Source organism: Ylistrum balloti, unplaced genomic scaffold, assembly GCF_031769215.1.
Source record: "Ylistrum balloti isolate Yb309-2 unplaced genomic scaffold, AGI_CSIRO_Ybal_v1 Utg370032, whole genome shotgun sequence".
NCBI lineage: Eukaryota > Metazoa > Mollusca > Bivalvia > Pectinida > Pectinidae > Ylistrum > Ylistrum balloti.
Window position 1 is genome coordinate 478620 of NW_026782094.1, and position 25504 is coordinate 504123.

The 25504-nt window shown below is 34.3% G+C and overlaps 2 protein-coding genes across 2 annotated transcripts; both read left to right on the forward strand.

The window, feature by feature from the left end:
* The first annotated feature begins 1298 nt into the window (after positions 1–1298).
* On the forward strand, positions 1299–2327 carry LOC132548896 (uncharacterized). The gene has a single exon (XM_060212796.1). The coding sequence runs from the start codon at positions 1299–1301 to the stop codon at positions 2325–2327; it is 1029 nt and encodes a 342-aa protein (XP_060068779.1).
* Positions 2328–7339: 5012 nt separating this feature from the next.
* Positions 7340–22345, forward strand: LOC132548880 (uncharacterized). Its single transcript, XM_060212779.1, has 3 exons — positions 7340–7571; positions 13967–14122; positions 22125–22345. Exons 1-3 carry the CDS (start codon positions 7340–7342, stop codon positions 22343–22345), a joined length of 609 nt encoding a protein of 202 aa, XP_060068762.1.
* Positions 22346–25504: the final 3159 nt, after the last annotated feature.

Sequence of the window (25504 nt, forward strand, 5' to 3'; positions counted from 1 at the left end):
ATTCACCCTCGATTTGCAGAATATAAATTGATAAAGATAGATAAAATATATATAAAAAATATGACATTATGGTAATTTTCAGCATAACAGATTTTTTTCCATGTTTTGTTATCTGCTTTAGACCTTGCAAATACTGTCGTGCGTTACAAAAATGTTTGACCTTCCACCATCTGTAAGTGGATGATTTTGACACAGAATTTCTTCTTGACTAAGCACGTGATGCCAGATACATAGATTACCGAGAAAAAGTCACAAAACACACTACCTAACTTTTTGAAAATGTCTGCCGCCCAGATCGAAGCGAAGAGGGACACAACCGTAGAACTAAGTATTCCGCAAGGCTGTCGGAGAATTATCAAAATTTCTAAAATTAATTGCAATATAAGCATTGCTTTTGTCGACCTCAAGGGAGGACAAAATTAGTTTGCTGTTGAGACAAATTCAACATGAACTGTTTTCAGTTCATTACATTTGCCTGAAGAGCAACTCAATTCATCACCAACTGAAATCGACAAAAGCAAAATTCAATGTTTAAATGTAAAATATGTATATATAAGTGGGCAATGTTTTATGTTTATAGTACCAAAATCAGTGTATTCATTTTTTAAACATTAGATATATGTGGTTAGCATTGTTATGTCGCTTCAGTCATATTGAATATCGAATTAAACTAATTTTGTTCCGTTAGCGCGACAATGCTTATGAAATTAATGCGGAAATATTATTTTCTTCAATAAGACCTTAAAATTCTAGAAATTCATAAATTCCATGTTTTAGCAGCGGGTTGTATATTATGCAGAGGTATTTTGACATCAGAACAGATTGCAATCAAAGTTAGATTAGTAGTTTTCGTTTTCAGAACATATTTACACAAGGTGATGGTCCAATTTCTAAATACCATAATTTGTTTAACCTATTCTAAACCTATTCAAAACTAAATGATAATTAAGGTGAATAGGTATTCATTCATTCTTAAAGGAATAAAAGTTTTTTTTTTTGATTTTGAAATAATGGTCCTAAATCCTAACATACATACATAGTTGAAATAAATGTTTTCCAATTTAGAATAAAAATCACTACCGTTATCACAAAAAACCTATCATATTTGACTAGAGAAACCCCCTCACCATTCAATGTTGGTGAACTTAATATCTGTTTATCAATTGTTTGTATGTAATAACTCTGCTTTTCGTTATCAGATTCCACGTTGGAAGATATCATGCAAGAGTGGGATTGTGATACTGATTATAATTTCCGTTATCATTGCCTCAAGCAGTAGATTTATGACCGATATTAAAATGGTTGTTGGAGGCGCCAAGAAAGGATTTCCTTCAAATGGTTTAAAAGACGAAATAGGTCATTTGTTTTTTCCCGTGGATCGTCCGGGTAGTGGATATATAGTGTACGATTGCAGTAAAAAGCACGCAGGTGCGTGCGGTGGATGGTCAGACAGAATCTCTGGAATACTTAGTACATTTGGACTAGCCATTATAGCACGCCGCCGTTTTAAGATCAATCATGATAAACCGTGCGCTTTTGACACTTTTCTTGAACCTAACAAATATAACTGGAAAATTGACCAATCCGAAATACTTAAGAACTCCCAATATATGAATTTGATTGACAATAATTCCTACAACATCAGAGTCAAAACACTGACAACTAATCATCTGGAAAATGCGTTTCAACAAAATGTCACTTTAATACGAATGAACTGGGATATAACAGAGGAATTTAGAAGAAGACCGAATATCAGCGAAGATTTACCCTGGGTATCAAAACTTCAATACGCTGATATATATTCGGAATTGTATCATTATCTTTTTAAACCTGGCAAAACTCTTCTAGACAAATATGGTGAGATTCAGAAAAGGCGAAAACATGACTTACTGGCATGTTCACATTCACGCGCGGGAGACAATAGTAACAATTCCAGAAACTTTTCAACCACTTGGAAATTTCTATCAACATTAAACAGTTCAAAATATGATATCTACATAGCAACTGACCAACAAAAAGTTCGGGATGCTGGTATCAAATTTCTCCAAGGGTATAACATTATCACCACGTCGGGTAGTTTGGGGAATATGGATCACGTGTCTGGTTGTGATATCTTTATGACGAGTATGGTGGATTTCTATACCTTAACAACATGTGATTTACTCGTTATCAGCAACAGTGGATTCAGTATGTTATCGGCGTACGTTCGGGCCACCTCCGACAACCTTTACTGTACCGGAGCTAAAGATGTATTCCCTTGCTCTAGAAACCAACTGGAGGATATCTACCCATACAACATCCTTGCTCCACGACTTAAACTGAACTGAAAGTGTCCCCGTCCAGCAAGATATATTTTACACTGAACACTGACATCATATTCAACATGGCTGACAATGTACAGCTTTTGTCGGTTTTAGTTTCGCACTTTGTTGAATCATGGACGCGATGGTAGAAAGTCATCGACCACGATTAGCATGTAACGAATCGGCTGTGTTTTCACCGTAGTACACACAGTGGAGGATTACACGTGTGTCATTCATGTGTAAATGTACGTACGTACATAATAAAGATAATTGTTGGTCTGGTCAATCACCATCATATAGATCATCTCCTTCCTTGGTTCGCCGTCATGCCTTCAGCAATTTTTGTAATTGCAGTTTCCTGAGATGTACAGGATGGATTTTTCCTCTATTTTGTATATAGGTCTACATTGGTTAAGAACAAGACAGATTTGGAAAACAAAATGACTGACAGACGTCACTCATGGATCTTAGATATGACTTGTCATACTTTTTGCTTTGGAAAGTCATGAATGGGGATTCCTGAAGTTCCAAATGTAAATTGTCAGTTACAAATCATCATGAAGAAAATAGGCAGAGGAAATATTAAACTTTTAAAGAACAAATAAAGATCAAGCATTGTTGGGTGCCTATATCCCAATGCGATATATTGTTTCATTATTTGGATATATAGAGAAGCACTCCAAAAACTTGCAAACTTTGAGCAGAACAAAAACGATCAGTTTCAGTCTACAAGTTTAACTATATCATGTGTTTTACATGTATAATCGTTGAATATATAAACTGTTCTTGAAAACTGTATGAAAGACACACAAATAAAGAACCCCTTTTCATAACAAATGAATTAGATTATGTAGTGCCAAGAACAAAGCAATGCTGCATCATGGTTACCCATCTAAGACTCGTGAGTAATGTTAACTTATAAAGAAACCCACGAGATGTTTAAGGAAAATCTAAAGTGATTGAAAGAAATGTCAAAATCTAAACGCGGAGGTCCACTAGCCCCATAATTTAAAAAAAACTGTCATTTTTGTACATCTGATATTTCCAGAAGAACGTCAGGTACATGTATATATGGATTCATTGCAGATAAACATCTCTTGGAAACAAGACGGACTTGATAAGACGGCCATGACCGTCCTTTTAGAATATACAATATGTACACAATGCCATAGATAACGAGATGTGTTTATGAAACAATATGACCCCGTTGCAACAAAATTCTTAATGCGGACATTAAATTGTTTTTTAAGGGATGTAATAATTGTTTTTCGCTGATACCGTCAACAAGATATTTAATTAGTCGTTATACTAAAGACTGTAGTTGTTTTTTTCATTTTTTTTTTAATTACATGTATATACTGTTGTGAAATTGAAAATTATGTACCTATGTATTTTATACTTAAAATGTAATATGTGACTGTTTTGACAATTTTACACTTGGCTGGTGGTAGGTGTCTTGATTGATAAGGTATTACGTCGTGTTATGTGAAGATGAGGAAGGTAATATACAGTATGGTGTGTATTAAAGACATATCTAAACGTTCTATCACATTAATAGTTTCTTCATTGTGGCATGCAAATAATCACCGGAACCTTTCGTTTCCTTATATTTTTCAAAACACTCTGGCAATGGATACTACAGTATATACCTTCTGAAGATGACGACTCTATGTTACAGTGTTTTTGTCCCTCGTATCATCATCAATGGCATCCCCGCTGATTAGTGATTTATCAATGACCTTAACATTTGACTTGCTCTTACATTTGGAAAATCAACAAAAATAACCCTCAGGAAGAGATCAGCAAAGGTTTATTTCTTAGGTTATTCATATTACATTTTAATGGTAAGGTATCTGCCAAAATACAAGAAGAAATTGTCAATATAAAAACATATTCATAATCCAAACTCAAATTGTATAAAACTAGGGCAAAATATGAACAAAAGAAAGATTTAAAGATAAAGCCAGGTGTTCCGGAAACATACGCGTCTTCTGCTTCATCGACGACACCCGCCTTATAAATTTTGGACAATCCAAGTACGTGAAGTCATGCTCTTAAATGTGAACAAGGTATATAACGATAACACCAATAGGTAAAGTAACAAGTATGAAGTTAGAAACAAAACGACATGTACATCTATATCATCCATCTTTGATTCTTAATCGTTTCGAAAAGTTTAGAAATTCAGAAGGGAAAAACGAAATCGACCTCGACAAAAGCTAATCTAGCTTAATTATTTCTCGTATATAATTATTTTTTTATTATCTTAATGCTTTTGATGTATAGGTTGTTTTCCTTAAACCTTTTTGTAAGAATATGCAGAATTACGGCAAACATATGATGAAGAGTTACTTAGCAGAGTTTTGATACAATTTAAAAGAGTTGAACAACAATCACGCTGGGCAATAGCAACATACAATAGGAATTCAATAGTAAATTCATTTTTATCGCAAAACTTAATTTTTATAATATATCTGTTTAGTCGTTCTACGAATCTTCAGTGTTGGTATGGGGTCAAAAGAGCGCTGTTGGGAAAGGCAAAAAAATCAAAATATAGGTGAGAGTTGGTCGATGATAATAACTTTAGGTTTTTAGGATGCCGAATTCTTAAGATACTGGATTGTTTGCATGTAGATATTATATGTAATACCTGAGAAGTGACAAGCAAACCATGGCCTCGTACGTCAAAATCTCGGGGCAGAAGTCCCAATATACTAATTAGTATGTCTTTGTCATTTTACAAAAATCATCAAATTTCGGTCTGAGAAAAAACATTCGTTTTAAATTATTATATATTTCATGTCGACATGACAATGAAACCTTTGTGCACGCTGTAATTTTATGATTATTGATAGAGATAGATAGCAAAAATGCAAGTCCTTTTTACTGTACACTACAGACACAGATAATGACAATCGTTAAGAAAACAACCAGCACTGCCCCAAGGTTACAGCTTGCACGCATGCTTTATGTCATTTCATTGAAGTGATATTTCAACTGATTATTTATATATAACTGATTTGAAAGAAGTGGTATATGTTTTACACATATATGGCGATGTGATGAAGTGTTTGAAAAAAAACTGCATCATTAAATAAAACAACTACTCTTGTTGGAAATTGCGTGTCTTGTTGCAATATGACAGTCTTAAAATAATAACACAGTTATTCTTTAATCAAATTACGATGTAATATACAGTCATATATTATTTAAAAAATGTTAGTGTTTTTGGCAACTGTATTAATTGTTGTGATTGTATAAGTATGACGGAGGCCGTAATAGGACTACCTGACAATGAGAGTTTCTTACTGCAAGATGTTTATGTCGTAATGAATGCACATAACATGTTGACATGCATTTTAAAATTCTCTAATATGATAAATGTTTCTTGGATGATTATAAGTTTACGTGGAGCCATAAATCTTCCTCATTGATAAGATATTTATGTATGCATAATGCAATTCCTATGTATGCTCTAAGCACGGCTGAACTTTATAAAAGTGTGATTAGTTGGGCTTATAATCATGCGGAATGGACTGTTTCAGGTCAACGGGAATCACATGTATACCTTACAGAATAGAAGTTCTTATAACACAACCAGTAAAAGATTAGAGTGTGACCGTACTAGCACTGACGTCCATAGTGTGCGAGATGGTAAGGAATCGACAATTTTTTTCGGCTGTACTATAATTCTTTGTATACTAAGGTCGAAAATATGTGACGAGATGGTAAACAGCGTATATAAAAAAGTACATACGTTGGTAACAATGTATTCTGATAAAACTTGATCTCGTAGGTATGCGAGAATGTGTGTCCACCCACCCTATTATAATTGATCCTGAGCGAAATGGCCTTTGGTAGGTAACGCTAATATGCGTTATTGGTTTAGGAAGGGTATAACTTTGCGTTTTTGTGTTTTTTTGCATAAGATTTGTAGTATCTATGTATGTGCATGTAATAAATTCCGCAAGCGGTGTTGTCGCATCCTTGCATCTCGTATAAAGTATGGAGATATTATTTGTTTTGTGTTAAACACAGATGGTGTAATAGAAGAACTGTCAGATGTATTGTGAATTGTAATACTTTAAATAAATAATTATTAACCACTTACTTATTTGTTTTCTTTACTCGATGGCAAAACTAAACTTTGGATTACAAGACATGCCACAGATATTGTTTATATATATATGCTGCTGAAAGTAAGTCTTATGGATTATGGTATTACGATTACTGACAAACGACTGTTTGAAGAGACAGAAACAGTTTGGATACAAATGTTATATGGTAATCGAACTCCAAATGTTTTATTAAGTATATCTATAATGATGATTGGCTCTTTGATATAATTTGAATTCCAGAAAAAAACACAAACAAAAACAAGGTACTGATAATTGATTTATCAGCCATACCCTACACCTTATGCCATTTATTTATCATTCACCCTGATCAACGCATGGACAAATATATAAACAACATAGTGTCTATGTAACTCCGGTATTAATGTTGGTTAGTAGCTTCCAAAGTTGATATCAAGTGTGTTAAAGTAAATTTCTCCGTCACAATAAAACAATCGTTACCTTTCCGTATACATAGAGCTACTTAACTGAAACAACGATTAGAATACAGTATATATATATATATATATATATATATATTACATGTTAACATTATGTCATTCCAACAGAATGTGATGGTTGTAAGTTACACAAGAATGTTTCAGCTCAATAACCACCAGCGGATGTCTACAAAATATGGAGAGATAATAAGACAGGTGTTATTATTCGTCTTAAATTCTTTAAGCTAACTATGCCCGAGGGAATATAATAGGATGTTACCTGAAGCAACCCCGTGCTTCCTGATGCGTGACGCCTCTTTTTTGTGTATATATTATATACTAGGTAAAACAATGAACTGAACAGTATTTACGGTACATCTAACAAACAGGCCATACATCAAAACCGTAACATGAAAGTTATAAACTGATACCAGCCGCTATCGACTTCGTCAATACAGCGTTGTCGTTCCCACACACAAACATGTTCACCCCATGGATCCGAATCGCTCTTTTCATAACGGCAGTTCTTGGTGGCCTTTTCTTTACAATTGGGATTTTTGCACCCGGATGGGAAATAACACATCAGGGGATGACACTAAAAGGAATTTGGTTTATTCTTGCATGTGGAAAAAAGTCGAGCAGTTGTGAATATCTCACGTATTTAGAGAAATACAATCAAGACAAAGGTAGTTCACATTTTTCATGGGTAAATGGTAAGTAGCATTTATTTAGTCTTTGTATTGTAAATGTTCGTTATGATATCAAATAGAAAATTTGTGATATCTATTGCTTCTTGTATGGCGATGTTTTGCCTTATATTGTTATAAAGCTTGATGCACGGAAAGATTTATAACAGTGGTGATACATCAATCAGTTTGGAACTCTAAAGGCTCTAAACGAGCTTCATTTCTCTAGTCATTACATTATATATGATATATTATGAAACTTCTTTTTTTCTTACCTTTATATACAAAATAACCTCTCAGTTTATACAATAGTGACACATATTTGCTATACATTACTTACCATCGTCCTCCGAGCACTTACACGTGTGACATACATACAATATTTACTTACTTCAACATCTTCCAACACGGTGACGTGATACCAGAATCATTTCACCTTTGTCTATGAGAACCTAAATTTCAAGTCTTACTTAGCACCTTTTTAACAAGCAACCAGCAAAGGTAATCTCATTCACGATTACCAGTTGAAAAATAATTTTAATCAGATACTTGGCTAAATGTTCATGCATTCACGATTTTGTGTTATAAACCATTAAGCATGCTATAAGATAACGTGCCCTCCCTTTATAAATCCACATTAATGTCATTATCGTTTGTTTGCATGGGCTGTGGAATATATTCGGCAAGACTAGTCAAACTAATAGCATAAGCCAATACATCACATTTTGATGGTGTCCTGAACATAGTTTAAACACACAAACGAAACGGTAAAGTCTGCTAACCAGTAAGAATCTATTTAATCGGATTCAAGTTATAATTAAAATTCAAGACTATGGAGGAAATTTATCAATTTTAACCTTTGTAATCCAAATGCTATTTATTTTGACCTACTGACGTCATATTATATGTAAATAACGCATTAATGTAAATTTCCGATTCATGCTCAATACGTTTGATTTGTTTAAAGTCAGTTCATAGTTCAATGATATACACACACTGGCATCATATACCTCGTCCTTTAGTTATTTCCTTTCATGTTTTCTTTTAGCGGAGTAGACACTGGCAACTTTATGCATCCCATTAGGCGGTGTCAATGCATTAACAAGAACAAAAGGGAATAGAAATCCACACGTTAGAAAATAACGGTTTATTTGCTGTAATAATACGGTTGCATTTTTGTCAGTTACAAGTAACTATTTGAACCTGAAGGGGTCAGCAGTTTTTAACGAGGGCAGTGAACTAGTTTAAGTAGGCTGGCACCATCCATGCATGTGGTTTCTTGCTCATAAATATGTAGTAAAATGACCAATGTCTATTACAAAGCGTATTTTGTTTATACTAAGATGTCGATATTATGTACGACGTTATGTCATTTACTGTGCTGTATACGCCACTAACAACATATCTGAACGTTAAGATAGAGGGACAACCATCACTCAGTCTTAACTTAATTCACTCTATCATTCAATTATCAATTAAAACTGTGCTCCCATGATTAACAAATAGTGGTTCTGTACGCTTAATTAGATATCTAACTACATCGTTGACGTTTAATTTGACCATCTGATGGACATTTGGAATGTTTTAGTTTCTACTACTTGCAACAATTATTTTCAATAACAATAGGTTTGTTGAAGATGGAAATCTAAGGCATTACACTTGTTTGACTTACATGAGGATCGGGTCACGTCAACATCTGAATAATATCACAGTTAATATTTATACATATTCATAATATAAACCAGATGACACTTATTACATGTCATAAATACCAAAGAAACAGTTGGTGAGTGCGTTAATGTTTCGATCATGTGAGGTATTTCACAATATCCTAAATGATACAATTTTTCTTGATTACGAAAACTTTTAATTACACGCTTCATCAAATTTCTACTTTTGCATTTTGCTGCTTTGACAAAAAAGTGAAAGCTTGATTGCCTGGTCCTATGAATTAACACACCTAGTCCTTCAGTAATGTATTTGTAAACGCATTACGTCACTTTTCTAAAGAAATCTAGGTTAGTAAGACACATGAACATGCTTCTAAGTCTAGGTTACTATATTGTAAATATCACGTTTTGTCACACTAGTTTTAATTTGATGACGATACTTTTCTAAAAAACAGCGGAATTCCGATGTGTCTACGATGTCATAATTCAAACAAAGTATAAGTAAAACAAAGGGAAAATGTGAACAAATGAAAGATTTACACACCGAACCTTGAAAATACAAGAACGAAAAAACCTATCTAATCCGAAAGAAAAAGAAAACATCTACCGCCTCATTGATAACACCAAGACAGCATGTCCGTAACTAACTATAAATGGCAATACACTTTGTTAGGTTCAGTAATCCGTTATCTTTGATAACTTACATTTGTTTTTTTAATGTTTCCCAAGCATAGCGTCCACGCCCTCCTCTTTCTATTTCACTCTTTCGTTGTCATCCTGTCCTATGCTGCTTTCCTTAGCGCCACTCTGCCCTATCCCCTACATAACAAAAACTACAATGACTAGTATGACATAACAAGTCCTTCCTACTAAGACTCTGGGGCACTGGGTTAATTCTGTACACAAAGGAGGTGAGAATCACTTTAAAACGGCCTCACCTCTAAGAATCTTAGGTGTCGAGATCTATCTGCAACCTGTGGCAATTAGCCCGCAATTATAATCAGGGTCAATGAACTTAAAACAAACGCTAGTTATAACTTCCAATCTCTTGCAAGAAGATGTCTGTTGTTAACATCATAGCTTTCAGCTTGAACGATACGTATAGTTATAAAGGAGCTGAAAATTGGAATTGAAATCTGAATGTCAGCACAAGTTACTGAGAATGTGAAGAAAAATCACCAACACAATATATCAATAATCTGTTAAAATGAATTTTATGTGAAAAACATAGTTTCGTGATGAATAAAAAAGTCTATAGTTTGCTTTTGAATATATTTGGAAAACATGTACAAGATCTCAATATGTACTATATAATTGTATTATTCTGTTTTCATTTACTTACATTAATAAGGACAATAGTTTTCTAAAAAAGTTTTTCATTTGTGGTCATCAAACCCATTGGTGGCTCAGAGTTGAAACTTGGAGGGAATATTAAGGAAGGGAAATTGGTAATGGCTTGTTATTTTTCGGCTTTGTCAAGTTCAATATGGCACACAACATGGCGGCCATTTTGTAACATGATTCTGTTATCATGGTTTCCTCGGACAACACCTGTTTTAAACGTCTTAGCAAATTCCACCTGTTGGATTGAGTTGAAACCTGATTGAATCTATTCTGAGTAAGTATTGATATTTTTCGTGTCGGTCAGAATTCCAATACGTCAGCTACATTGCGAAACTCTTCCTAACAATGGAAATGTTGAGAAACGGAAATGAGGGTTGTTTTCCTCTTACTGCTGAAACATTCTGATCAGGTTTGATCCTTTGATAACTATCCCTATTCCTACTAATTTATAAATATATCTTTATTGTTTAATGACCGAAATGACCCACAGGCCTCTCGTTTCCACTTAATTTCATTAAAGCTGTTATATTATAATAATACTTTACACACGTGAATGAAACTCAAACGTACCATAGCATATTGAAAAGTAGCAAAAAATATTCATATTATTAAAAATTAATAATATTCTTTTATTTCTAATTTGAAATATAGGTATTGATTTAATAGAAATCGTGTCATAAACAGCAAGTGCTATCTGGGTTGCCCCATCGATGGTAATTTTGCGCACTTTAAAGTCTTTCCTTTTCATAAAAATACCATGCCCTGTTGAGGGCTAGACACTAATTGTGTTGAAAGTGCAATAAACCCGCTTTACATTCGAATGATCGAAACGCTAATTTCAGTATATACATAATATGTATATATGTAAAGCCTAAGTAAATGATATGTCATTTATAAATCAGACTTCTTACAATTTAAGATTGATGACAAGTCTAACACATACGCTAATGAGTACATAACATAGGTTTACCTTTCTAAAAGACAACCTTAGCTTTACCGACAAGCATGTCCCGTTCAAATCACTTTAACATTACGGTCCAGTGAGCTGATCGTTTAGCACACGTGTCTATGCTGCATTCTAGTGTCTCATGATATACTGCAGAGACCCAGAGACAGTCATACACAAATATCTTTGTTTTGTTTTGTTTACTTGTGTTTGAAATTTGCAATATATTAATAAACAGAAATAAATGCAAAAATCAGTCGGAAATGACATGTTGTAATAACTTTCGCTAACCATATTTATTTATTACAACTTCCTGACCATTGTTTTCTTAGAGTCAGAATTGAATGAACGAAAAGTTGTGTCCATAGAGAGCATAAAAAGAGCTTGGAACGTTATAATCACTGCACTCGTCCATAACTTCTACAGAAACGTCTTGTGTAGACAAATGCCATTATAGTCTTTACTTGTCTCGGTTAAGCATGTGTCCATGTCGTAACTCCATTTATATGAACCTGTTATGATCAATTTAATCTGAACTGTTGGACGTTCCAGCAAGTCAAGGAATACAGTGATATGTCTCATTATCAGCAGTGTTTCCTTTCTGACGTATCACCTTGAATTGTATTGTCTTGTGTCCACTTAAGCAATGAAAGTTTGGTTCTATTCCCTGTCATACCTTGCATGTCACGATTAAATTCACTCAAAAAGTGGAACTGATCAGAATATACACATGTACTTGACAGTCTTCTCAAATAATCGGATATTTGAAAATTACTAAATTTATTGAATCTTGGGACTAGTGCACCATCCTAACTATGTTTTGATTTTTTCCCAATCGCTTTGGATTTTCCTGAGTTTCAAAAATAAGGCCCTTAGCATCACTAACGAGTCCTAAAATGACGAAACAGCTGTATGATGCATATTCTTATACTTAATTGTATTAAAAGGTGCTTCTCATTTGTGTGTCTTTTGTAAATCTTAGACCTGAACTTCTTTTCCTGTAAACTCTCAGCTGTAATTGAATATGTCACTATAGACACATTTGTCCATTGTCACTATGACTATACTAATTTGCTATGGAGAAGGCTTTGACATTTTAATGCGATAGTACCACAAAAGCTTTATCTATGCATATCTACTCAGGAACACATATGACCAAAATGTTGACAGAGCACAACATCTAAATGAAATTGAAAGAAGCCATATTCCACTGCTTTCCCTGGCTTAGTAAACCAATGTTAAAACCAATGCAGTCACTGTATAAAATTACTTTGTTACACTCTTACTCTTCAGGAACACCTGGTCTTATTCTCCTTGTTTTCAGGAGTCTCCGTGTAAATCTTAATATTTTTTTTTATGAAATTTCAGTTAGAATTATAACTATGTTGCAATGTTGGTATTTTCTTGATGTTTGTTGTTAGTAAACCAATGTTAAAACCAATGCAGTCACTGTATAAAACTACTTTGTTACACTCTTACTCTTCAGGAACACCTGGTCTTATTCTCCTTGTTTTCAGGAGTCTCCGTGTAAATCTTAATATTTTTTTTTAATGAAATTTGAGTTAGAATTATAACTATGTTGCAATGTTGGTATTTTCTTGATGTTTGTTGTTACTGGACCGTCCAGACGTATTTGCATGACTTTATACGTATCTATGGAAATACTGTGTGGTCGGATCTAAGTGGTCAATCAAGACAACCGTGTGCTCCCATCTTAAGTTAATGTGTAAAGTGACCATAAAAATAACATTTGGATGTCTGTCCATATCTGGTTAATTGTTGTTTAACATATCATTATTACTCAAGGTATGTTAAGGACGTGCGAAGCTTGAGTGTTGGAGGTAAATTGGAGTTCTCGTTGAAAGATATTGACCTACGGTCAGAATCTGGCGACCGCACCCAGGCTACCTCGAACACGTGGCTCGAAGGTGGAGGGAATGTGAAAAAGACTGTCAAACGCCTTTAACACCCGGCCATGCGGTCCCCTATATTTTGTCAATTGTCCATCAAAACGTGATGTGAAACGTGTACAAATTCGACCACACTAAGTTATTTACTATATGAGTGTGTCTGACCATACTTCGGACTACAGTATGAACATTTCTGATCACAATGATTTAAAGGGCAACTGGGGTACTATGTTTTGTAATTCACTGCGTAGTCTAAATTCGACTATAATTTAATTAAATGATGGAGGAAATGGCGTACATATTTAATCTATTTACCATCTCGTCACACGATATTCGGCCTTCGTGTATATATGATTAAAGTACAGCCGAAATAGATGGTCGATTCTCGCACACTACATACAGTCAGTGCAAGTACGCTCCACACTGGTCATTTGTCGGATGAAGATGGCATTGTGGTCACCGTAACGTCACACTCAAATCTTCTGCTGGCATCACCAATATGTAGAAAATATTCCGAAATAAAAGATAAAAAAGTGTTTTGTCTATTTCCAGAATATGAATATAGTACGGCAGTAGGTAACCAGGTTCTCGCCATTATCGCTCTCCTGTCGCTGTACCTCGGACTTTTCATGTCCCTTGTCGTCACTGGGGTCCAGCGCCTGGCTAATATTGCAGCCTTTTTATCCGCACCTTGCTTTCTTACATCAGGTACGTATATCATACTGTGTGTAAATAATGAAAATTAAAACCAAATGATCGGAAAAAAATAATTCACTGGAATAAATTCCACAGGTACAGGTTGTGAAATCAATCAAAATCAATTATAAGAATGTTGGCAATGATATTTCTTTCCCAGTCACGACACTTGTGAAAAAGTGAATCAGGTGAGCTCTTGAACTATGGTTTCATTCTTGATATGAACAGCAATGGGAACGCGAAAGTGAGGCGTGATGCCAGACTTGGCATTCATTAGAGTTTGTTTAATATGTTTAATGTTGCATATGTTTGATATGCATGATGGAACACCGTCAATGATATATCTAAGTGATATACACTGCATTAGTTCGTTTTATCTTCTGATATATGTGTGATTAATACCTATGAACACATTGGAATATTACTTATCACATAATCAGCCTGTTATCTAGTGAATTCGGTCAGGATATACATCTCTTCAACGTCAATGACCATATAATTACAAAGGTTATTTTATAGCACTGAAACACACAGGATATATATGCATAGTGATCTAGCTATTTGAATTGAAAGGACAGTATGCCTGTGTTTATGCGTATCCTGGGGATTAGATAATGGATTTTAGTTCTAAGACGGTAATACAACGTATTGCAATTAGGATAACAAATCAATTTTGGTCTCTTCAATGTCCAATTAGAGGAAGGCAGAGACAACCCCCCTCTCTGCTGGGCTCATCATTTGTCGTCTAATAAATGACAAGGTACAGAAAATTTCATTTTAATCAGAAAATTGCTCTGGCATATGTTTGTACATTCCTGAATATTTCATTGTTTGGATTGTTAGTTACTAATCAGGGTAACCTGAGAAGGTGTATTGGGTATGACAACGTCAAGCTCATAGTGCACAATCGTGGTTTTATATACCTTTTAATGCATGTATGTGTAATGTAAATTGTTGTCATATAACGGTATGGTATATATTTCATATAAATGTATATAATTGTCCTACTACGCGTTTACAAGTTAGTTTAATATTAAGTATACCTTTTTTTTTAAATATAAAGCTATGCTTTAATGTGAAATCTTGCTGTATGAATTTTGCTCCAGGCGATATATTGTACATATAGAACATGGCTGTTTTTTCAGCTATTTCTTGCATCTTGTCACATTTGACAAGAAAATGTCCGTCGATGAAAACAAAACTAACATAAAACATTCTCCTACAGTACACTGACCTCCCCTCCACCATTTAAAAAAATAACTGTCAAATATCTCTGGCATACATGCGAGGTCAGCTAGAAAATATTTGCGAACGGATTGGTTTGTATTTATATTCCTTAACGTCACAGCAAAAAAAAAAAAAAAAAAAAAAAAAAACTACTACAATTTAAGGACGACATCCCTACGTACAATTTAGGCGAAGTGAGTGCGTATGTCTGTGAGATTGCTATTTGTATGTGTAAGCTTTCTTGTGACAGTGCGAACTGATGCCGCCACTTCACTGAAGGATACCGCTAAAGGCAAGGCAAACAGTCGAATACCTACCTGGCCACATTATACTGACAAAGGCAAAACATATTTATAGAATCTTGCATGTCTCGGCCAGTCCCAAAAGCCTTTCTCACAGTGAAGAATGCTCCTATAAAGACAAAATGTCTGATAAGGTGGAGGAATTGTATGGACAGAACGCTTCTGTTATGTTATGCTACAGGAGTACTGTTATTGTTCTCAGGCCCGACCTGAAGAAACAATTTGTCAATTTATGGGAGGTAACTATATTAAATTATCATTACTGTGTTATTCCTTAATTGAGTTAGTAATGTGAATACTTTTGTCACAATGTAGGTATCACCTTTCAAGGGAGTCCCTGTATTAATATAAGATAGTGTGAAGTCATCTATAGGTTTACCAATTCAATAAATCTAAGACTTTCTAGAACAAAATAACTGTATCGTTTTAAAATTACAAATTTATTGTTATACTAAGAATGGTAGAGAAGCAATAGTGCACTGTCCTTCAACTGATGACTTGCACTTTCACAGTGCCAAAGAATGTATTTCTGTTGTACGTATATGCACTAAATACAATGTGAGCGTGAAAGAACAAACACGTCTTGTACAGACAGGAAAACGGCATGATCAGACTAGTTCATAACCGTATAGACATCAAGCCCATGCCATTCCTTTCGATTACAGTTGCTCTTCGTTCTTTATTATGCATTGTCCACATTAACAAAACTGGCGCGCAATCATTGATACATGGATTCATCAATCACGATAAAGAATTCGTTATAACTGTTAATTACAGAGGGTTAGGATGACCTCCAGTCATTTGAATTCATCCTTCGTCATCCGCCTTCCCTAGACTCTTCACATTTAAAACTTCTCATGTTCATCCAGCGTGATTTCGCTCAAACATGACTGCAATAATCCTGAGATGGTACTTGACCAAGTGGTATATTTGTAAGGTCCATTATCCAATGTGACTACTATCTTGAGAAGCAAAAGTCATTTCAAAATTCTCCTGTTCTGCTGGCGCGATTGAGGTTACATTATGTTTGAATATTAAGGTGGGGAGTTGTTTTGTTATTTTTTTTGCGGCCTCGTCAGAATGGCATGACAACTAAAGTGGGAAATTCGTAACGGTACACGATCATGGCTTTCCTGAATGACATCCATTTTAGAATTCCTTTCTACTTTTATCGGTTTGATGTAATCGGTTCGGTGTCCTGCATGGGTCTTTGACAGCAGAGTTCAGGGAGGCAGCACTATGATATCGGCTTAAGTACCGTTCTATTACAAGCAGGTTTACACGAACATACCGCAGTCCTTAAATAATCCTAGCTGTTGATCAGACGTTAAGACATATAAACCAAAATTAAACATCTGCTTAAACCTGAGATGGTCCTGATGAGTGTCATTTTAGGTCTATCTGAAATCCAGTATAATGATCATGGAATGTTTTAAGAATGTTGATATAGGACTGATATTATTTTTTTGTTACCTTACCTGCTGCAGTATTCAGATTTATTTTACATGGTTATATCATTGTTCACACAAGTCTTATATTCAGGTGAGCGTTTAGGCATAAGGGCTTATCGTTATTAACAGAATCGATCGAAAAGGAGTCATCGGAACTACATACATACATACATACGTACATACATATATACAGTTGTTTACCTGCGGTCTGAAGAATATTCTTTAAAGCATGTTCCCTAAGCAATATAATCTTAATGGCATACCTAGAGGCCGGAGTGAGATGACTACATGACACTTAAACCTATTAAGAGTTCAGCTGGGTCAACTTTAATTCCTGAATCTTCTTTTTAGTAAGGGTTGAAGTTATTAAAATTAACCTCAATGGAATTTTGTTTGTGATATAATTTAAATGGGAAGAAAATTAAAACAATGTTTATCATATTGACACACGTACCTGTCAGCACTACCTATATAACATAACTTATCTGTTCTCTTAATATATAACAGTTAACAGGTATTTCCTGGTCCCTGAAACACAAATCAGGCAAGCGTGTAATTTATGTACATTTGCAGGCATTGACAAAGGACCTCCATGATGTATTTATGTTTTAATTTATCTCACTCTGTATATTGGTACGACTTTATCAACACATAAAATCGCGCCAGTATTTAATAAAAACCAGTTTAAAAAAAAAAAAAAAAAACCGAAAAATAGTGAATTGCAAATTTCAATACAAATCTAGAATTAGATACAGAAGAGCGAAGTTGTGAAGAAAACTGCAATTAAAAGCTGTATCGTCCTTCTTAGGACTCGTCAGTAATTTTAAAGTCCTAAATTGCGAGACCTAGGAGGCGAAAGAGGCAGATAGAAATTAATCTAATAAAACGCAAAAATAAAACTATATAGGGAGGTACATTAGCCCCATAGTTCTATATATTTCACAATTTTCATATATATTATGATATCAGATCAATGATTATGTTGAAATATATGCAGGAACTTTATATATGAGATTTTATGAAAGAAGTCTTGAGGTTTTTAACGGTCTTTAAATGAAAACAATATTGTTGTTTTATATACACTCAGAAAAGTAACATTTTGAAAATGTCTATAAAACACAAGGGACAAGAACAGCGTCTGGCGCCATTTTCGATAATGTTCACAGTTTATAATGATATCGCACCAATTTTCAACCAGTGTAGACAATGAAAAACAATGGTGTATTTCAATAAAAACATATATAGAAATATTATATGGGCGAATATTTCATTTTTTAAAAGACAAAAATGTGCTTATGTTAGTATTTCACTACATTCAATCGATCTTCTTTTTTGCAATGTATTTGAGAATGCAAGGTAAAGTTCCGAGACAGCATATCAGCTACAGAGGCATATCGGTTAAGATACAATGTCCAAATGTCAGATATTTAATGTTCTTCATAGTATTCAAGGCATCACTCGAATCGATATTATTCAATTTGTTTGCACACGTAAAAATATCCTTTAAAAAAGCAACAATAACGAAGGAAATACCATGCTACTGCTTCACAACTCCTTCATGACCATGGCCACTGTGACACAAATGCAGTCAGGTGATTTATTGGGAAACAGTCGCTGAAACTTATTTTCAGCTTGTTTCGTAGATGCCTATGGTAACTCAAAGACAAATGAAGTAAGGTTATATTAAGGGAATTAAAGCGACGGAGGTATCCTTCACGATTGTTGTTACGCTTTAAACTTTAAAGGTTTTAATTGTTTCAATGTCTGAAGTATTTCACAATAACATCCAGTAATACATTGTTGAAAAGGTTTTCATAGCTCATGTTGTCACTTTTTTACTGCAAAATCGTGACAAAAATCGTTCGTGCTTTACGGCAACGGAACAAATCACTGCAATGTGTCCCCATCCAATATAAGTAAAAAAGCAAGTTAAAAGTTTTATGTCAGATTCTGCTAGTATGCTTTATTTCCTGTTTATATAATGTAATAAGATAAATCTTGCGTTTGTGAAATTAAACGTGACCTTAATATAATGTATAACTTTATACTAGGTTTACTGTTGGCATTAATTCCATACACGTATATCGCATTATCAACGAAAAAAATGTTTACAAAATATCATAATTAATAAGATCCTGTTCCTTTTTGGAAATAAAATGTCAAATAAATGTCACAGTTTGACATTTGGACACCTTTTAATAGTCACTTAAGTCTGATTATTCGGTCAATGATAAATACACAGAAACGCCGACGTGACACAGTGGTCAGTGGTCAACAACGGTCATTGAATTACCTGTATATTAACTATATCAAGTTTTACCTTAGACATATGGTACATTTCAACTGACATTTGTAATGTGGGAATTCCATAGCATTATTTTTCATACATAAATGGAAGACAAACTGGCGACAATTGTGATCTGTTCATATATAAAAAGATTACTTATATAAATAAACTTCAGAACAACATCTGTATTGAAGATGAGCACATTCAGATGATGTACATGTTATTTTGTACGGACATATCAATAATTCAGATTGAGAAGCTGCCAAATGTATCACATGATGTTGTTCGTTAACATCACGATACATGTATGTCTTTATGAGAAAGATCTGTAATAAAGTATTAAATAAGTATATGAGAGGAATAAGTAATTAAGGTTAGTTTGATATTATTCCCTACTTTATTCCTGATCTTGCATTGCTAGACCCAACCTCCATTTCATTGAGGTAAGCACCCTCTATTTCGTCAAGTGCATGTTTTTATTCCCTTGTTGTAAGCCTCCCCTACTTCTTCATGAGAATGTTTTTATTCCACTGATGTAAGCTCCCTCTATTTCGTCATGAGGATGTTTTAATATCATTGACGTAAGCCTCCTCTTTTTCGTCATGGACATGTGTTTATCTTATTGCTGTAAACCTCCTCTATTTCGTCATGGACATGTGTTTATCTTATTGCTGTAAACCTCCTCTATTTCGTCATGGACATGTGTTTATCTTATTGCTGTAAACCTCCTCTATTTCGTCATGGGCATGTGTTTATCTTATTGCTGTAAACCTCCTATATTTCGTCATGGGCATGTGTTTATCTTATTGCTGTAAACCTCCTCTTTTTCGTCATGGGCATGTGTTTATCTTATTGCTGTAAACCTCCTCTTTTTCGTCATGGGCATGTTTTGATTGCCTTGCTCTAAGCACCTATTTCTTCATGAGTATGTTTTATTTCATTGATCTAAGCCCTCTCTATTTCGTCATGAGGATATTATTATATTGACGTAAGCCTTCTCTATTTCGTCATGAGGATATTATTATATTGACGTAAGCCTACTCTATTTCGTCATGAGGATGTTTTGATTTCCTTGCTGTAAGCGTCATATATTTCATAAAGTGCATGGTTTGATATTAATTGCTGTAAGCACATTCTGTTTCGTCATGGACATGTTTTAATTGCCTTGCTGTAAGCACCTATTTCGTCATGAGGATGCTTTGATTTCCTTGCTGTAAACCTCTTCTATTTCATTATGAGCATATTTTATTCCCTTGCTGTAAACCTCTCTGATTCAACCTCGGCATGTTTTGATTTCCTTGCTGTAAGCACCTATTTTATCTTGAGGATGTTTTTATTTCCTTACTGTAAACCTCCTCTGATTCATCCTCGGCATGTTTTGATCGCATTGCTGTGAGCCTTATTAATTCATTCATAGACATATTGGATTATAATATTGTAATCCTGCTCTGTTTCGGCATGGACATGATTTGGTTTTATTGTTGTAAATCTCCTCTATTTCGCCATGGGCATGTTTCGATTCCCTTTTGGAAGCTAACACTGTTGTGTCATGGGCATACTTTTATTTCCTTTCTGTAAGACCCCTCTATTTAGTCATAGGGATGTATTGAATTATTTAATCTAAGCATCATTGCCAAACGACTACCAGTCTTGTCTTAAGATGATCTATTTCTGTTTTGGTCTATTTGAGAACGTTATAATATATATATACGTCGACATCAGTACATGATAAATGTGTGTCATCATTTATACTGAACATTTGCGTTTTTGCAATATTTCTGTTATGGTTCATTTTATGCAGTTTGTAAGTAATAACAAAGATTTCTATACAAGCCGTTTGATTTCTTTTATATCATATTTACTGTCGATGGTTCGAATTTGGTAACACTAAAGTGTTCCTTAAACACAAAGTAAATAAAAATGGGGACATGTCAGCACAGCTGTAATATAATGTTAAGAAAGTACAATCGGATGAACATGTGGATATTCTATTCACGTATCTGTACATGATTCTGAACTCTCGAGACGATTAATGGCAATATTAGCCCATCGACTTTACATATATAAATACTTTTCACCTAACTGATAAGGCATGAAAGTGTGCGTATCAATTTTAAGCGTTAACATGTAGAAGTATTGTTTGGGTTATAACATACCATGTCTTAGCTATGAATTGTTCAACTTAGGATGACAGTCGTCTGAGGAATGTGGTTATTAATTTTGAATAAAGAATTCTGTGCATGTAGTAATTCACCGAATAATCTACTAAGAAATCAGGTAAATGCACATTCATAAAAAGAGGTAATGTCTTCATGGTAATGTAAACCGAAGAATGGCAGTGGTTTAATGTGGTAACACCAACACATCTGTAAAAACATCTACCGAGACTGACGGGCAGAAGGGAGGTAACTTTAGTCTACAAATTGTAATAGCTTTCTATATCTTTCTCAAAAATTAATGGGTCCTCTGTGAAAGACAATGTCGATTTTTAAAATAAAAAATTGCAATATATGGATATGTCTGATTTTGCAAATAAGGAAAAAGTAGAGATGGTCATGAATTCACCCACCGTTGTGATGAAACATATGTTACCAAACTAGTGGAAAATAATATTACTGTTTCGGTCAATATACAAAGCTGAAAAGTTATCATGTGGGAATTGGAGTTGACAAATAATAATTAATTGTATTGCAAAAAACGCCGAAATTTTTTTCATACTTATTCTTCAGCATTTCTTGTTGTTTCAGCCGCCCTAATATGGACTCACATCGGCCAAGAGGCCGCTGCTATTAGTGCAAAGAATCGAATCCACGTCCTAGAGGTGAGCCCAGAGCACCAGCTAACACCATATTCAATGGTGTTGTGTGGATTTGGATCCGCCATGACAGTGGGAGTGGCCCTTGCGTATCTCATTGCTTCTGTGAAATATCTTATGCGAATTCCAATTGAGAAATATCAGCAATTTTGATGTAATTAACTCATATTATATACATTCATGCTGGGTAGGTGTAGACTCGTTTAATTTTGATCGAACACGTGGAATACGTTGCATTTCATTCATCGGTGAGGAAATGTGGAAGTCAGGTGATTCGGACAAGGATAAAGGAGTTTTTTCTTTAGGAATCCTGGATGTTACTGTTGTTCAAATTTGATGGTACATGAAGTGACAAGATCTGGAGGTGCTACAAGAGCTTTATGTTTTAACAATTAAATTATATGCATAAATGGAAATTATATATCAACGTGAAATGATATATTAAGCTATTGTAGAAGTCAGCATTAACATCACATAACTTAGACACTCATAGTGAATTCAATCATTGTACGTCATACAAATAAAACTCATTTTCGTCTCATTTAATAATTAATATATTTGTGCTATCAGAAAAAACACCTTAAATTTGACATCAAATAAGCTATCCATTTTAAGAATTATAAATCATAAAATAAACTAATATCAGCAGTTAGTAACAAAAATAATTTTACTCCTTATTTATTTCTTCTTTGTTATTTATTCCCATATTCCGGCACATAGAGATTTATCAAACCTTATAACCATTTAGATTTGTTCCCGTTTATACATATGAACATCCCGATCACAGCTGAGTAGAGCAGTATTAGTTAAATGATGGAACAACCCATTTTATGGTGGTTGGATCTACTCAATAAGTTTTCTTTCTGTTCATTTGTAAATAATTGAATAATGTTTAAATCCTGCAATGATTCAGAAGAAATTTGTGATTTAGGAATGAAAACAAGTTTGGGTTTGACTTATTTGAAACATTTACAGAAATAGTCATCAGATAAACATTTGGTGGGACATTACCGACAACTTACCTACCCTTACCCTCCATTGAACACAAAAGTTTAAGTTTAATTAACGATGGTATGCGCAATTATTACAATAAACTAGGAGTGAATAACATATCAGCTGAGAAACTGTATCAAACATCAAAGTGTGAGAAATTGATAAAACAAATACATTTCTGTGTTATCGTCTACATGTGAATCGAAGGTAATTTATCACCGTAACATAATTACATCTAAATTGAAAATAAAAAACTATTTACAAATCTAAAGAGATCACCTGGCATTTCTATCTTTCCATCGCATCAGAACATTTCACAGAGAGATAATTATGGCGATCACTTTGCCAAATTGTTCATAAAACTACTTCTTTTCATTTAAGACGTTTTCGCCTGCTGTTGACATTGTCACAGTGAACAGAAATATTTGGAGTGAGCCCCTAAAATCATATTAACTGAGATATGTCATCGTTATATATGGTGAAGCAGGAATGTTACTATCTAGAACATGGCAGCAGATACGCACTGCTTTACTTACCTTTTTCTATATATGGAGTATAACAGGATACAGAGCGGAATGTTATTTATTTACTTATCCGCCACTTCTCTTGTGCAAGTTGAATAATAACTGAATATTTATGACAAGCGAATCAACACATCAAGATCACGGTCAAGACATACAGGTGTTTTCTTGTCAAGTGGCTGAACTTTTGCTATGTTATGTATGAACCGTTCCTAATGAAGATCAAATATTATTCGACATGGGTCGCCTAAATATAACGCATTGATCACATAATTATTTTGAAAACGAAACTAGAAGCATGAATTGGAATTGAAAACGACCAATCACGACCCTAAGGTGTACACATACATTATGTATACACAACAAATATACACCGTATACTGAAATGCATAGGGAAATCGCTTGTAGCTTTACATGGTAAAATTTTAGTCAACTATGACGCCATAATTTCTAACAGTGCATTGCTCAGGTTTAATTAGTACCATTTTTAAATCAATACAACTAGGACTGTATAGATTTTGTAGAAATTATATAGTTTGTTTTACTTCGGATTGGGGCGTTCAAAATATTTTTATAAAAGTTCTAACGAAATGGCAATTTGCCAGTTATAGATTCGATACTTGCATATTTACCACGATGTAGTACAAAATAAATGACGTAGCACTAATAACTTGTATATGTAAATAAGGAATTTCTGTATTGAGAATATTTTACCGGGCTTGCATGTTTCCGTTGTGCAGTGGATCTGGTTTGGTATCTTTAATGCCAGTTAGGTAGACGACACAGACAATCCTACATCTTTTCTACAAGGGTAGGAAGGGACACATTAAGACGCGTCTTACAACAACGCTAATGATTTCCTGAGCGTTTGGTGTTGCGCATCAGGTACAATACAAATACATTTATTACACTGTCATTTTAACAGAATCTATTGTCAGTACAAAGTGACCATGTAGGATGTCCTGCTGGAGGACCAAGGCTGTAAATATCTTTATCACACTGTCATTTAAACAGAATCTATTGTCAGTATAAAGTGACCATGTAGGATGTCCTTCTGGAGGACCTAGGCTGTAAATATCTTTATCACACTGTCATTTAAACAGAATCTATTGTCAGTATAAAGTGACCATGTAGGATGTCCTTCTGGAGGACCTCGGCTGTAAATATCTTTATTACACTGTCATTTTAACAGAATCTATTGTCAGTATAAAGTGACCATGTAGGATGTCCTGCTGGAGGACCTAGGCTGTAAATATCTTTATTACACTGTCATGTTTAGAGAATTTATTGTCAGTATAAAGTGACCATGTAGGATGTCCTTCTGGAGGACCTATGCCGTTTACTTCAGTGTGATTCTTGCAGCTATATAATGTTGTCTTCTCTTCTGCACTTTTACAAGAATGCTTAGATAAACATATCTCATCCTATCAAAAACGCACCTGGCAGGCATACTTAAATGACTCTAATGATGACTGGAAGATAAACAAATCCACAACCCATATCCTTCCTATTGTAGTAAGAACTCGACCTAAAGCTCCATACGTAAGGCCCCTTTGAAGTTTCAATTAGGAGCTTTATCAAGGCAGTTATCAAAAATAAAATAAATAACATATAGATTTTTGCACAATCTGCGATCAGAAAGTTGCATTTAATCATAACATAGATTTGTTATCATCTGTCAGGTTATTATTTAAGTAGAGTACGGTACTCTGAATAATATATGCACCAAACACCTGTTTAAAATTTGAGTGGTTGGTTTAATAGGATTTATAAGAAAAAGGTTGATTTGAAGAGGAAA

What these genes read in the sequence shown, in the direction of transcription:
- LOC132548896 (XM_060212796.1), top strand. Translation starts at nt 1,299, where the DNA reads ATGGTTGTTGGAGGCGCCAAGAAAGGATTTCCTTCAAATGGTTTAAAA.
- LOC132548880 (XM_060212779.1), top strand. Translation starts at nt 7,340, where the DNA reads ATGTTCACCCCATGGATCCGAATCGCTCTTTTCATAACGGCAGTTCTT. An exon ending in ACATTTTTCATGGGTAAATG is followed by an intron (nt 7,572 to 13,966) that starts GTAAGTAGCATT and finishes GTCTATTTCCAG; the next exon opens with AATATGAATATAGTACGGCA. An exon ending in ACCTTGCTTTCTTACATCAG is followed by an intron (nt 14,123 to 22,124) that starts GTACGTATATCA and finishes TTGTTGTTTCAG; the next exon opens with CCGCCCTAATATGGACTCAC.